Genomic DNA, 12,603 nt, shown 5'->3' with positions numbered 1-12,603 from the left:
TACAAAATCATGAGGGGCATGGATAGGTTAAATAGACAAGGTCTTTTTCCCTGAGGTCGGCGAGTCTAGAACTAAAGGGCATTGGTTTAGAGTGAGGGGGGAAAGATATGAGAGGCCTAAGGGGCAACCTTTTCACACACAGGGTAGTACATGTATGGAATGAGCTGCCAGAGGATGTGGTGGAGGCTGATAACTGCAATATTTAAAAGGCGTTTGGATGGGTATGTGAATAGGAAGGGTTTGAAGGGATATGGGCTGGGTGCTGGCAGGTGGGACTAGATTGGGGTTGGGATATCTGGTCGGCTTGGACGGATTGGACCGAAGGGTCTGTTTCCATGCTGTACATCTGTGACTCTATGGGTATGTCTGAGTTCATGTACATGCCTTCCTTATGCCTGAAATGTTGAATCTCCAGCTCCTCAGATTTTGCCTGACTGGCTGTGCTTTTTCAGCACCACACTCCTTGACAATATTGATGCCAGTGGCCAATTTAATGGTCATGTTTGGAATTGCACCAGTTATTCCATTCCTGCATTGCAACAATGACTACACCTAATAGCCAATAACCTGCTTTTTTATGTTTGAGACATTTGGTGGCCATGAAATATGCCATCAAAGTTCAAATGTTTGCTTGCTTTCTTTTGAGATATACTCAGCTTTATTTTTAAAAATAAAGCTGAAACTTGTCTTTTCAAGTGCAATGGCTGTTTAAGATTGTGTTGTGACTTAATTATTACAAAATGGTATCTCTGGCAACAAGATATGCTGGAGAGGTGGTGTCATAATGGAAATATCACTGGATATGTGTTCATATCACACCATGGTTGACCGTGATGTTTGTTTTTAAAAAAGTTATAATCCAGTTGCTAATATATCTCACTGTTTGACTGTCATAAAAATATGACTGGTTCGATAATGGCTTTTAAGTCAAGAAATCATCCTTCCTTAACTAGTCTGGTCTGCATGTGACTGCAGACCTACAGCAATGTTTTTGACTCTTCACTGCCCTCTGAAATCACCAGGCAAAACCACTCATTCCAACAGCAGCTAAGAATAGATAATAAATACGTCCTTGATGGTGATGTCTATGTGCTGTGGAAAAATAAGACCAAAATTAGATTTACTTTTAAAACATGGAAGCTCTTTAAATTTCCAACATTCATTGAAATCTTAAAACAATACATTATCTTTTCTCTCTCATTCTCTCCATCTCACCTTTTATTTCCCTCTCTTCCCTAAGTTTGTTTCTGTATGTTATTTGATATTAAATTGGCTATTCTGGCTTACTTTTTTGTTTTAGACACTTACGTGGATGTTTATTTGAGATAGGTGGTTACTTTGGGGGCTGTGGGGTTCGGTCTGAGTTTTGGATGAAAATGCCCCAATGCTGTGTTATCTTAACTGCTCAGCATATATTATGGCTTTGGCAGATTCCCTGGCCAAGACAATAGCTTGGTTAACAGTTGGCTCCTGTACAGACAGTGGGGAGGATTTGAGCTAGGTAGTTCCAATCCACCTCTGAATGATTGCTGGTAAAGTTTCAAGTTAGAGTGGTCTGTGGCTTGGAGTGTAGCTTACAGATAGTGTTCTCATGAGCTAGCTGTCCTTGTCCTTTTAAGTGGTCGACATCATTGATTTTGATCTTAATGAAGCCTTATTGAGTTGCTGCAGTACATCCTGCTTGTGGTACACACTGTCAGTGTGTTGAAGTGGAGGGAGTGAATGTTTAAGATGGTGGATGAGCTGCCATTCAAGATTTCTGCTTTGATCTGGATTCGTTTGCAATCATTTTATACTGCTCGAACCAGACTCATCCAGTATTTCATCTCACTCCTATCTTAATATCTCAGATTGTTGATGGGCTTTAGGAAATTAGGGTGAGTTCTGAGCCTTAATCCTGCTTTTGTAATCACTATTTGTATGGGTTCTGGTCAATCTCCCAGGATTATAATGAGGATTCAACAATTTGTATGTTGTTAAATATCAAGTGGAGATGGTTAGTTTCTCTCCCTTTTTTGAAGATGATTGCCTGTTGCTTTCAGATTTGGGCTGCTAACTGGAATGGTGTCCAGCTTTTCCTGTGTGTGACTGTGTCAGCATATCTAGTATTGTGAATGGTGCTGCTTCACTGTCCAGCTGGGCCAATATCTGTGGTTGCCTTTGTTTAGAAATTCAATAGAACTGATTTACTGATGGGATTGCTATTTGTCTTGTTTTCTTGTGAATTGTTCTAGCCTTGTTCTAGCCTTACTCCCAAACCTAAAATGATACTTTTTTTTTAAATCCCCATAGGTTTTATTAGCAGTGGGTGTCAGTCAATCTGCTAGGACCCCTGATTCCAGTCATCCGTAAGTTTTTATTTAGAAAAACATTGTAGTGAACTGGTGCCTTTGCTGGAGTGAAAATAAATGCACATGATTGATTACTAGAAGTCTCTGTAGCAGGGTTTGTTATAGATATGCAATTAATATTATTAATTGCAGTAGTTGTCATCATTTTAAATGTGTTTGATTGGCACAGATTACCGAAATTTTATATTTGCCTATTCACAGAAATGTTGCAGTTCATGTAACTGAATTTGCATTTAATTTTTCTCTTATTTCAAATTAAGGTATGGATTTACAAACATGCGTTACATTGCTTCCCTCATTAGTGGAGTTGGCATTTTTATGATGGGTGCAGGACTGTCCTGGTACCATGGAATTATTGGACTCATACATCCTCATCATATTGAATCATTAACATGGGTAAAGTTTGTTTGCTGATACTTTAGAAATAAGTTTCTGTCTTAGAGAGCTACAAATGTGGTGCCAAGTGCATATTTAAAGCAAACGCTTTCTCTTTGTATTAGCCAATTTCTAATTTCTGTGTGGCAGTCTGAATTGATTTGTTTGACTAGAATTTCAGAGTAAAAGGTTTGCTAAACTACCTGTGTCATAATTTCCAAAAAATTTCTGTCATCTTCCTACCAGACCTTCAACTTTAATTCTCTTTCTTCCTACAAATGCTGCCAGATCTGCTGACATTCTGTCAGCAATTTGTTTGTTTCCAGCATCAGCAGTTCTTTGTTTTTTGTTTAACTTTAATTCTGGACTGGTTTGAAAATGTTAATATCCTATCTTTTGTGCTGGACTGATCATGAAAATGATCAATTATTACAATAACCATTTGATCATAGTCAGTATATGCTTTATTGTATTATTGATTGTCATTTCCATTCAGACTGATTACTAATACTGAGTGGAGTTGATCGTCTGAATTCTCATGTTAAATGTAGATATTTATCCAACTGAAAAATGTATTTTACAGAGCAACGACTTGAGAGGTTTTTAAAGAGTGCGGTTTAGTTTTGTTTATTTCTACAGCTATAAAGCATTAACAGATCTTTCGTTTAAATTGGTTCCTGTCCCACCAAATTTTTTTCTGAAGTTGTGAAGAGGACTCGATGTTGAGTTTCTCTCACCACAGATGTTGCCATATCTGCTGAGTTTTTCCATCATGTAATATAGATTTCCAGCATTTTCTGTATTTTGCCATCTGACCTGAATAGTCAACATTACTACTATCCTCATTCACTTGGCTGAGCTCATTTTTAATTTGAACAATTTTTCCTTTAACTCGACCCACTTTCTCAAAGACAAAGGTGTAACAATGGCTACATGCGTAGATCCCACTTATGATTCTTGGTTTGTGGAATGTGGAACATTTGTTCTAATTCTACTCGGCCCCTACCTACAAGCTTCTTTAGTACGTCAATTGCTGCTGCTTTTAAGCTGTCATTTAAAATGGCAAAAAAATAATCCGTTGTGCTTCCAGTTTCCACCCATCTCTCGTCTTCACTTCTAAAATTCAGTCGCAGGATGTGGGCATTGCTGGCTAGGCCAACATTTCTCATCCAGCCCTAATTGCCCAGAGGGCTGTTAAGGATGAACTGCATTGCTGTAGGTTTGGCGTCTCATGTCGACCAGACTGAGTAAGGATGGCAGGTAACTTTCCCTAAAGGACATGAGTGAATCAGATGGATTTTCCTGGCGATCTGTTTTGTGGTCATCAACAGGTTTTTAATTCCAGATTTTTTCTAAATTCATATTCCACCGTTTTCCATGGCAGGACATGAATCTGGGTCCTCAATGTTATCTGGATCTCTGGATTAATTGAAACAAAAAAAAAGCTGAAGATGCTGGAATCCAGAGAAGATAGGCAGGAGCCTGGAAGAACACAGCAAGCCAGACAGCATCTGTGTTCTTCCAGCCTCCTGCCTATCTTCTCTGGATTAATAGTCTAGCAATAATATCAGTAGGCCACCACATCACTTCATTCTATCAACCTGACCCTTCCTTTCCTTCATTGGTTTGATTTCTGGTGCCACTCACCAACTCCCAAAGTTAGACTGATTTGTACTTCCTCATACCCTGGTTTCTGCAAAGACTTCATTCTAGAGTCATAATGTCATTAGTCAGAGATGTACAGCTCGGAAACAGACCTTTCGGTCCAACTTGTCCATGCCAACCAGAAATTCCAACCCAAAATAGTCTCACCTGCCAGCACCTGGCCCATATCCCCCCAAACCCTTCCTATTCCATATACCCATCCAGATGCCTTTTAAATGTTGCAATTGTACTAGCCTCCACCACTTCCTCTGGCAGCTCATTCCATCCACGTACCACCCTCTGCTTGAAAAAGTTGCCCTTTTAGGTCTCTTTCCCCTCTCGCCCTAAATCTATGCCCTCTAGTTCTGGACCCCCCCACCCCAGGGTGTAAATACTTTGTCTATTTATCCTAGCCATGCTTCTCATTTTGTAAACCTCCATCAGGTCAGGTCACCCCTCAACCTCCGGCGCTCCAGAGAAAACAGCCCTAGCCTGTTCAACCTCTCCCTTCTAGATCAACTCCTCCAACCCAGGCAACATCCTTATAACTCTTTTCTGAACCCTTTCAAGTTTCACGACATCTTTCCAATAGGAAGGAGACCAGAATTGCTCGCAATATTCCAACAGTGGGCTAATGTCTTGTACAGCCGCAACATGACCTCCCAACTCCTGTACTCAATTCTCTGACCAATAAAGGAAAGCATTCCAAAGATCTTCACTATCCTATCTACTTGTGACTACACTTTCAAAGAGCTATGAACTTGCACTCTAAGGTCTCTCTGCTCACCAGCACTCCCTAGGACCTTACCATTAAGTCCTATAAGTCTTGCTAAAATTTGCTTTCCAAAAATGCAGCACCTCTCATTTATCTAAATTTAAATTCCATCTGCCACTTCTCAGCCTATTGCCCATCTGCTCAAGAACCCATTGTAATCTGAGGTAACCTCCTTTGCTGTCAACGACACCTCCAATTTTGGTGTCATCTGCAAACTTACTAACTATACCTCGTGTTCAAATCCAAATCATTTATATAAATGATGAAAAGTTGTGGACCCAGCACCAATCCTTGTGGCACTCCACTGGTCATAGGCCTCCTGTCTGAAAATCAGCTCTCCACCACCCTCCATCTTCTACCTTTGAGCCAATTCTCTATCCAATTGGCTTGTTCTCCCTGTATTCCATGAGATCTAACCTTGCTAACCAGTCTCCCATAGGGAACCTTGTCAAACACCTTACTGAAGTCCATATAGATCGCATCTACTGCTCTGCCCTCATCAGTTTCTCTGTTTCTGTTGTATCTGTTCTGATGATGCCACACTTCTCCAGGGTGAGTTCAAAATGTGCTCCTTTTTCCATAAATCAAGAATTCCCCCCACTATCCCTAATGTGGTTCACCGGATCCTCAGCCATGTGCGAACCATTTCCTGTACTTTTGCCTTTGTCCTTCACTACCTTCCTAGATAAGGTTCTTCCTTACCCTCATTTTCCACCCAAGTGTCTGCATTCAAACCTCCAGTGGAAAGCCAGCAACAATGCATCTTTTGCTCCTATCCCTCCTTAGCATTTCAGAGAATCTTCCATCTGTGACACCCTAGGGCAGTCTCAATGCTGCTTTTCCCCATACTACCATCCCATGAATCACAAAACGTATAATAATTCTCAGAGAATAATACAATTCAAGGCCCCAAACATAATTTTGCAGGTGAAGCAGTAATTTACTTAATGTTCTTCCAATCTAGTCTACTATATTCACTGCTCCCAGTGAGGTTTCCTGTACATTGGTGAAACCAAATGCAGACTAGGTTAATGCTTTGCGGAATATGTCTTCTCTGCCCATAAAAATCTAATCCTGCCTTCCCAGCTGGAGGGACAACACCTCATTTTCTTACCTAGGTTTTTGGACTCAACATAAAGTTCAGCAACCTTAAAGCATGACCATGGTGCTCCCATCCCCCGAATCTATTTATGACTGTCCACATCTACAATTAGCTTCTATTTTGCATGTTAATTGCCCCATCACTACTATTACCTATCTTTTGCTAGAAATGTTCTCACCATCTGTTTGACTTATTCCTCCTCCACCATCATTTTCCATCCCTCTCAGAAGTCACTAAATTTGAACCATTAGCCCTCCACAGATGCTTGGGAACCTGCTGAGATTTTCTAGCACTTGTTATTTCAATCTTGAACATCCACAGTATTTTGCTTTTGTGTGTGTGTGTGTATATAATGTGCCTCATACTAAACATCTATTCTCTGCTTGAGATTGCTTTGGGCATTCAGTTATTAAAGTAGGTTCAGGAGGTTGATAGATTTCTAATTGCTAATGATGATATCATGAGATAGGAATTGTGTGAATATGACTTTGAAATAGATTAGCCATAATCTGGAATTGTGGAGCAGGCTCAAGGGGTTGATTGGCCTTCTCCTCACGGTGGCTCAGTGGTTAGCGCTGCTGCCTCACAGTGCCAGGGACCCGGGTTCGATTCCAGCCTCTGGTGACTCTCTGTGGAGTTTGCGCGTTCTACCCATGTCTCCGTGGATTTCCTCTGGTGCTCAGGTTTCCTTCTACAATTCAAAGATGTACAGCTTAGGTGAATTGCCCATGCTAAGTTGCCCCATAGTGTTCAGGGATGTGTAGGTTAGGTGCATTAGAGGTAAATGTAGGGGAATGGGTCTGGGTGGGTTACTTTTTGGAGGGTTGCTGTGGACTTGTTGGGCCAAAGGGCCTGATTCCACACTGTAGGGATTTTGATTTTTCCTGTTTGTGTATAAATAGTTTGTTTACATTGAGGCTTATATCTAGATCCCTGTGAAGTGGTTTGTGTGATTTGCAGAACAATTCTGCTGACTTTAAAGAAGTAGATGCTGTCTTCAGAGACTAGGCTGATCTGAAAGATGAGGAAAAAATGCTTCATGCTGTTGCATTCTCAGTGGGCAGAAAGCTTTGTAGATGATACGCAAGTTGTGCAATGTATACAAATTTCAATAACTGTTTTTGGTATTCGGCAAACAAAGCTGACAGTTGATTTTGGCTTCCTGCCCCTTGCTTGTATCCTTTGTGCCCTTTTCTCAATCATTTCTGCACTAAGCATCATTCTACTCAACAGGGAGGATGCAGTCCACTTTGAGACGTCAATTAATGTTGACTTGCAGTTGTCATGCAATAGCAGCACAAACAAAATCTTTCGGCCCCCCCCCCCCCTCACTGAGGATGTAGAAAACGTCTGGCCTTTCTCTGGACTTCTCTGATGGTCTGTATATGATTAGAATTTACTTATAGTTGCAACTCTTCTGAGGGGACAGATATTTCAGCTGAGAAATATGTTTTTCCACAAGATCATAGAATTCAAGACCTTCATGGACTTCTGCAGGATCTAAGCAAACAGTGTTATCTGTTACTATCAACAGTTGCATATGTGCAATTATAATGGTTGTAAGGAGTGCTGGTCAGTTAGAAATATGAAATATCTATTTTAATATTGCTCTATATTTTTTCTTCACTGATTTACATGAAAATCTGTGCATTTTCAAGCATTATTTCATCAAGTTAGATGGACTTCACTTAACAATAATTACAACCTGATTCACAGTCTCAAGTACCATTTCAAAGCTAAAGCAAATGAAAATTTTTTTGTTGTCTTTGTTGAATTTTTTTCTGCCACTACTCCTTGACTGAAATTCCAACTACCAAAACGTTCTTAAACACTCACTCCAAATCTAAACTTAATACAAAGATGTGCAATTCTTTAGGATTATAAATTTAGTGATGTCCATTTGGTACAAATGCTTTATGTCAAAAATGACGAGTTTGCATTGTAGTTTGTCCGATGGAACACCTCGACTAAAGTGCTATAAAATTGGTTAATTTTATTGGCTGCTGTGTTTTAAACATTTAAAGTGAGATTTTAAATTTCATGTTAAAAGATTAATATGATTGAGGCATTTTCAAATATTAGCCATACTTAAATGTGTTTTTTTTTAAAAAGTATTTTATTTACTATTTAATTTATCCTTTTTCAGGCATATTTCATCCTGGCTGGTTCACTAGTTTCAGAAGGAGGTATGTGCACTCATTTGGAACACCTCCATTGTGTTGCTAATTATTTCCATCTGTGGCAGCTTAAACTTGTCTTGCATTTTTCAATATTACTCAAAGGCATGATTTTAAATTTTGATCATGTGAAGACTTTTTTTGTGATATTTTATTTCGATCATTAAATTGAAATTTACAATTTAATTCTGTACTTGCCAACCTTAAGCAGAGTTTTAACAAGGCTTCCAGAAAGAGCAGCTCAATTAGAAAGCAGTTGAAGCTGGGTCCTCATTAATTGTGGCAGCTAGGCCTTTTGTATTAAAGTCAACTAGCAAAATCAGTTTATCCTAGGACTAAAGTGAAGTTGTTTGGTGAGGATGTCTAATTTCTTTTGTATGTGTCATTTAACTGAAATCTATAGTTTAAGCTCCGTGGTTGTCTGTTTTAAGCAATTTTAACAAGGCTACCAGTGAAGAAACTGCTGAGACAGAAGACAAAAGGCCTATCTCACTGAATTTGGAGCACAAATCTGGCTACTTTAGTGACTGAGCACTTGAGTGTGACTTACAATAGAGTGCTGGAGTTAAGTGATTAAAGGAATGAGGAGAATAAGATTTTCTTTTCAACTCCAGAAATTGATTCGCATTCTTCTATAGGAAAACAAGTTGGTTATTTACAGTTACTAACCAAAAGACAAAGGAGCAGAATTGGCTTTTTGAGTCTGTGCTGCTATTTGATTCTGTCTGATGTTTCCCAACTACCTTCTGCCTTCACCTGAGAGCCTTTGATTCCCTTAACCAATCAAGAGCCAATATATCTCTTTCAAATACATCGTGACTAGGCCTCCGCAGCCTTCTGCTGCTGTTAGTTCCTCAGATTCATCACTCACTAGCTGAAGAAATCCCTCCTCATCTCATTTCTAAAGGGTCATGCGTTCACTGAGGTTATGCCCTTAGTTCATAGGTTTCCCCTAAGAGGAGAGACTATCTCCACATCCACCCTATTCAGGCCTGTCAGCATTCTGTAAGTTTTGATGAGATTTCCCCAGCCTCGTGCTTCTAAACTCTACTGAGTGCAGACACAATGTCCTCCACTCTCGTCATATGATGAGCCCTTCAATCCCAGGATCATTCTTGTAAACAACCTCGGAATCCTCTTTAAGAGCAGCGCACCCTTAGATATGGGGTCCAAAGCTGCTCGTAATATTCCAAATGAAGTTTGACCAGAGCATAATGCAATCTTAGCAGTACAGTTGTTGCTGTAGTACAATGACATCTCAGCTCTTGTATATTAGCCCTCTGAAAATGAATGCTAGCATTGCATTTGCCCCACTAATTGCCAACTGAACCCGTATGTTGATTTTGAGGGAATTCTGAACTGGGATTTTTAAGTCCCTTTTTGTTTCTTTATGAAACATTTCCCCATTTAGAAAATAGCTTGCACCTTTATTCTTCCCATCAAAGTGCATAATCTCATGCTTTCTTACATTGTTTTCCATCTGCCACTTCTTTGCCCACTCTCCTAGCTTGCCCAAGTCTTTCTGCAGCTTCTCTGACTCAACACTACCTGTCCCTGCTCCTATCTTTGTGTCATCTACAAACTTAGCAGCACTGCCTCTGATTCCTTCGTCCAGATCGTTAACGTATAATGTGAATAGTTGTGGTCTAAGCGCAGATCCCTCTAGAACTCTGCTGGTCATTGGCTGCCTCCCTGAAAAAGGCCTCTTTATCCCCACTCTTTTCTTGCTTTCTACCAGTAAGCCAATCCTCTCTCCATGCCAGTACCTTGCTCTAAAATCATTGGCCCTTAACTTAGCAGCCTTCTGTGCAGCACCTTGCCAAGTCCTTCTGGAAATCCAAATAGATCAATTCCATGTATTTCCTTTGTCTAACTTGCTCATTACATCCTCAAAGAAGTTTAGCAAATTCGTAATGCTTGACCTTCCCTTGATGAAGTCATGTTGTCTGTCCTATTTTACTATAAGCTTCCAATTGCTCCACACTCGTTCTTAATGGACTCTTAAATCTTACCAATAACTCGAGGTCAGGTTGACTGACCTAATTCCCTGTCTTTGTCTGCCTTTCGTCTTAAACAAGAGTATTACATTAATTATTTTCTAGTCCTCTGGGACCGTCACTGACTCCAGTGGTTTCCTGAAAGATCACTGCCAATGTCTTCCTAATCTCTCCTGCTATCTCCTTCAGGATTCTCCGATGTAGTTCTTTCGGTCTGGATGATTTTTATTCACCTTTCAGACATTTCAGCTTCACCAGCACCTCTTTTTAGTGATAGATACTACACTCATCTCTGCCCTGACACGCTAAATTCTGTTATGCTGCTGGTGTTCAGTTCTCTACCTCTTGTTCACCATTGTATAGCACTTGGTAATGTTAATAAAATGTTTTTTTAAATACCCAAATATAAAGCTATATAAATTAATTCAGTAATCCTTTAAAACGCATTGAGGATTGCAAGGCAGGAAATGTGCCGCAGTTACAGCATGTCAAAGTTTGTGGATGCCAGTTCGTCCAGACCAAATGTTTGAGCAGCTCTGGCTCGGTATTTCAGTTTGAGCTGAACTGCAGACACTAACGTATCAGGAAAGGGAAGGTTATCTGAATTATTTGTACTAAGAGGCTGGGTGGTCAGGTTGGTCATTGTTCAGTGACAGGAGAGTGTGTCTCTACGTGAAGCAGATAAAAGAATTTTGGTGAGAGCAACCTCATCCTTTGCACTCATCCAAAAAGTTTATTTTTAGCTTCTCTGGTTGAGAATAGGTGGAGAAGATGATGGGTGTAATAGTGGATTCAGTACAGAGAGGAGGATTGACACCATTATCTGCAGCAAAGAGTAAAAGTCCAGGTGGCTGTCTTTGTTGCCTGATCCCAAGGTTCAGGTTGGAAAGAAACTTGCAATAGGAGGAAGAGGAGGATCTAGTCATTGTGGTCTATGCAGGTACCAGTGACCTAGGCAGGACAGAGAAGCTGGTTCTTCATTGTCATTATGAGGACTTAATGCCAAATATAGAAGCAGAATCTCAAAAGTCATAATCTCTGCATTAATACCTGAGCCATGTGCAAATTATGTACAGCAAATCAGGTTAGGGAATGATGAATGTGTGATTCAAAGACTAGTGTAACAGAAGTGAGCTCTGGCACCAGTGTTGGGGAAAATGAGATCTCTGATGGGATGGTTTCTGCCCAAAGTGTGTTCTGTGTTTTTACCAATCATCTAGCTAGTGAGTAGAATTTTTAACTAAATTCTGGGGGCAAAGGGATCAAATTTGGAAAGCTTTGGTAAAGTGAAGATTAGAATCAAGGCTAAAAAGAAAGTTATTTAATTTGGAAAATGACAGACCATGACAGGAAGGGATCAACAGTGCATATCCAATGGTAAACCTTTTAGCAGGTAAGACTAGAACTTATGAAGAGTAAAATGATAAAAATAAAGCCTCTGTACCTGAATGCATGTGGCATTTGAAACAAAACAAATGACGCCAATAGAAATGATTTATGATCTGGTGACTATTACAGAAATATGGCTGCAGGATGTCATGGATATGGATGTGAATATTAAAGGGTAAAGGACATTTAAGAAAGTCAGGAACTTGGAGCCAACTTTTTCCTGATAGCACAGTAGAAAGGGAAGACCTATGTTGAGGAAACCAAGATGTGGAAAGAGTTTGGGAAGAAACTAGAAAGTCTGGAAGTCATTTGTGGGAGTTGTAATGAAGGTAGGGTAAAGCAGAAAGACAGAGAGATAATCATGGGTGATTTTAATCTATTGGAAAACAGGTTCACAAGATGTTTTTGGAGTTGCTTCCTAGTAAGCCATGTTCTGGAGCTGACCAAAGAATAGGCTGTACTAAATATGATATTGTGCAATGGGGGAGGATTGATTGGTCACATAGTGAAGACACCCCTAGGTAGCATAACAATAGAAGGATTGAATTTCATTTTCATATTGAGAGACAGAGGAATGGAACTAGAACTTCTCTTTTAAAGTAAGGACAATTATGAGGGCATGAAAGCAGAGCTCGGTCGAGTGAATTAGCAAAATAAATTAGAGATGCAAAGACAAAAATAAGGAGTATTTCAGAATGCACAGAATATCTACATTCCAACAAGTTAAAAAAATTCTAAGGGACCGATCCAGCATCCATGATTAACCAGAAAGCTTAGAGATCAGTTTTGTTTT

At 39.8% G+C, this 12,603-nt stretch overlaps 1 protein-coding gene across 4 annotated transcripts in view; it reads left to right on the top strand.

Moving 5' to 3' along the window:
- slc30a9 (solute carrier family 30 member 9) overlaps positions 1-12,603 on the top strand; it is a 149,095-nt gene that overhangs the window by 85,538 nt on the left and 50,954 nt on the right. For all 4 annotated transcript variants that reach the window (XM_060824535.1, XM_060824543.1, XM_060824526.1 and 1 more), the window contains 3 exons: positions 2,293-2,348; positions 2,612-2,747; positions 8,394-8,433. In XM_060824535.1, coding sequence (XP_060680518.1) covers positions 2,293-2,348; positions 2,612-2,747; positions 8,394-8,433 — 232 coding nt within the window. The remainder of the gene's footprint in view (positions 1-2,292; positions 2,349-2,611; positions 2,748-8,393; positions 8,434-12,603) is intronic.

This window comes from Hemiscyllium ocellatum, chromosome 1, assembly GCF_020745735.1.
Source record: "Hemiscyllium ocellatum isolate sHemOce1 chromosome 1, sHemOce1.pat.X.cur, whole genome shotgun sequence".
Lineage (NCBI taxonomy): Eukaryota > Metazoa > Chordata > Chondrichthyes > Orectolobiformes > Hemiscylliidae > Hemiscyllium > Hemiscyllium ocellatum.
This window is presented reverse-complemented; position numbering and strand designations above follow the sequence as displayed.